General features: G+C 34.9%; 1 protein-coding gene across 1 annotated transcript; it reads right to left on the bottom strand.

The window, feature by feature from the left end:
- Positions 1-200: 200 nt before the first annotated feature.
- LOC144639990 (exportin-5-like) lies at positions 201-2283 on the bottom strand. The gene is made up of 4 exons (XM_078499242.1): positions 2159-2283; positions 1449-1538; positions 748-821; positions 201-329 (listed from the first exon to the last, which is right to left on the bottom strand). The coding sequence occupies exons 1-4, from the start codon at positions 2236-2238 to the stop codon at positions 268-270; spliced, it is 306 nt and encodes a 101-aa protein (XP_078355368.1). The 5' UTR covers positions 2239-2283; the 3' UTR covers positions 201-267.
- Positions 2284-2551: the final 268 nt, after the last annotated feature.

The following is a 2551-nucleotide window of genomic DNA, read 5'->3' on the forward strand; positions in this document are numbered from 1 at the left end:
GTGCTCCAGGTTTTACCTAGGGGTACGGTCAGGTGCTCCCCACCCCCACCCCCTCCACAAGGAATAATTAATTAATTGATATTAATTAATTAATTGGTGCTTAAAGGTTTACACATTAGTGCGTTAGGGGTTTAGGGGTTTATCACACGACTGCCCACCAAACCATCACAAAAGTGCATTCTGCACTAAAAAAGGGGTTTGAAATGAAAAATTTTGGCCTAACAGGTTGTTATAAGTGGGTTTTTACTGTAGCATTTATAAAGCAGGTTAAAATAACCTCAGGATAATTAATAGCTCACTTACTTGAAATCTCCTTCCTTTCAGTTCATCTAAAAAGTTAAACAAAATCATAAAGTAAACAATAATCATTTTTTTAATTAACAATTTAGCAGGCCTTAAAACTTCTATAAATACAGTACACCCTCAAATAAAATATCTATTTGGCAATGCAGCTTCCAGAAAAAAACATAGCTTTTCAACCAAGAAATGTAACATCGTTGTTGTTGATTTTTTTTAATTTGTTGTAAAGTACTGTTAGTAGTATGTAGTGTAGTGTTGATAAATTAACATAGCTGATAACATGTATATTGTAGCATACATGTAGCTCTTGTCAAATTGCTTGTTTGGTAAATTTTGTAATAGGTTAACAAAATGGTTTTTGTGTCAAAAAAAAAGTACCGCTAAGTTAACAGATCTTTACCCAAAAATGCAACAACAAAAAACTTTTGATAAAACTTTGCAAAATACCATTTTGTAAGTAAGAAGATGGGTCCTGGTCCATGCCAATAAACGAAAGAAAACTCTCTGGAGATGAGATGGCCCTAAGTTTAAGAATAAAAAGAATATTACTTTTTATTATATAAACATCAGTGAAATACCAGGAAATCTTTCGCGCGAAAAAATCATATCTTCACACGTGAAAATAACATGTTATTTTCACATGTGAAGATATCGATTTTGAAACATTTTCTGACAAGTTTGCCGTGTTTCAATGCTGAATGAGCCAAAGTAAATCGATATTAAGTCGAAACATTTTCGGATCTTCCTCGGCAATCTTCGGCAATCTTCGGATATCTTCGAAAATCTTCGGAAATATTCGGAAAAGTTCGGAAAATGTTCGGAAACATTCGTACGACCTTCGGACAACATTATGCAAATCTTCGGAAATCTTCGGAAAATGGTCGGCAATCTTCGGAAAATCGTCAAAAACCATCGTTATTAGTAGGTTTATATAATAAACAGAATATTACATGGTTGCTTGGAGATATGAAAATTATCTTCTCGTGTTCAAATCGATATCCCACTTGTTCGCTGCGCTCACTCGTGTGATATCGATTTGAACACTCGAAGATAAATTTCATATCTCCGCGCAACCATGTAATATCCTCTATATCTCGTTTTTAAACAAAAAAATTGTGTAATAGAACAGATCGATCATTGTCACTTACCCTTGCAATTTGTCACTCAGCCAAATTTCTCTGATGGGAGTCAACAGCTCAATCAGAAATTCATTTTGCTTTTCTCTGTCAAGTTTGTTGCTAAAAATGGGAAGAAATTTAAGGATACAGGGTTAGCCTGAATTTCAGATGTCTTCCCCTGGTCTCTAACTCAAGAGAACAATATTATATTATTTCAATGTAATAGACATCGTGGCTTCTATTAAAGATTTAAACAGCTACGATTTCTGCTATTTAATTCCATCAAAGAAAGGTTTAAATCACCTGCTGCTTATATATATATACTCAAGGTATGGAAACCAAAGGTAAAACTTGGTGAGAAAAAAATCAAATGTGACTTGAAGAGCGCTTTGATTTCATTTTGCATGCTTTACCAGGAAGGTAATCAATGCAGAATCCTGCTCTTAAATAAGAAAACAACCAACTGATTATTACTGAAAATACTGGAACCAGTAGTGCGATCGGTAGAAGACATTTAAAGAAGATTGTTTTAAGCCGATCTGTTTTTCTTTTCTAAATTTTCGGTGACATCTGTTCACCTTCATCAGAGTTAGTGAAAATTTGTTGGAGCTCGCGCTACCAATCCGTGCGTTAGTGCGACATTTTAATTTTGAATTAACGGCACATAAGCGCGAGGAAAAGCTTTGCGTTCGTTGATAGCATCGCTGTCCAAAGTTTTAGTCGAAACTACTGATTATTACCTTGCAATGACTAATGCCTCTGTTAAAGTGCATCTGTCTTTCACAGGAACCAGTTCTCCCCACAAACAAGGACTGAACATGCTGCTTTAGGGCATCAAACACAGGCTGCAAAACAAACAAATTCCCATAAATGGTTTTAAAAATGGTCCTCTAACCAGGTGGTTGATTCATGATTAAAAATAAAAAACGTTACTCTGGTTAAAACACTCACACAAGTCAGCTTTAGCGGAACATTGTTTTCATTCTGGCTACACCATCTCTTGGAAATTGTCAAAGATCCTACGTACAAGCACAAATTGGCGCAAAAGACGAAACCTTGGGACATTTCGGATATTTTACGAACACTTTATAACAAAAATTTTTAACCAGAGTAACGTTTTTTATTTTTTAATC

The sequence above is a fragment of the Oculina patagonica genome, unplaced genomic scaffold (genome assembly GCF_052425735.1).
Source record: "Oculina patagonica isolate OP01 unplaced genomic scaffold, crgOcupat unplaced1607, whole genome shotgun sequence".
Classification (NCBI taxonomy): Eukaryota; Metazoa; Cnidaria; class Anthozoa; order Scleractinia; family Oculinidae; genus Oculina; species Oculina patagonica.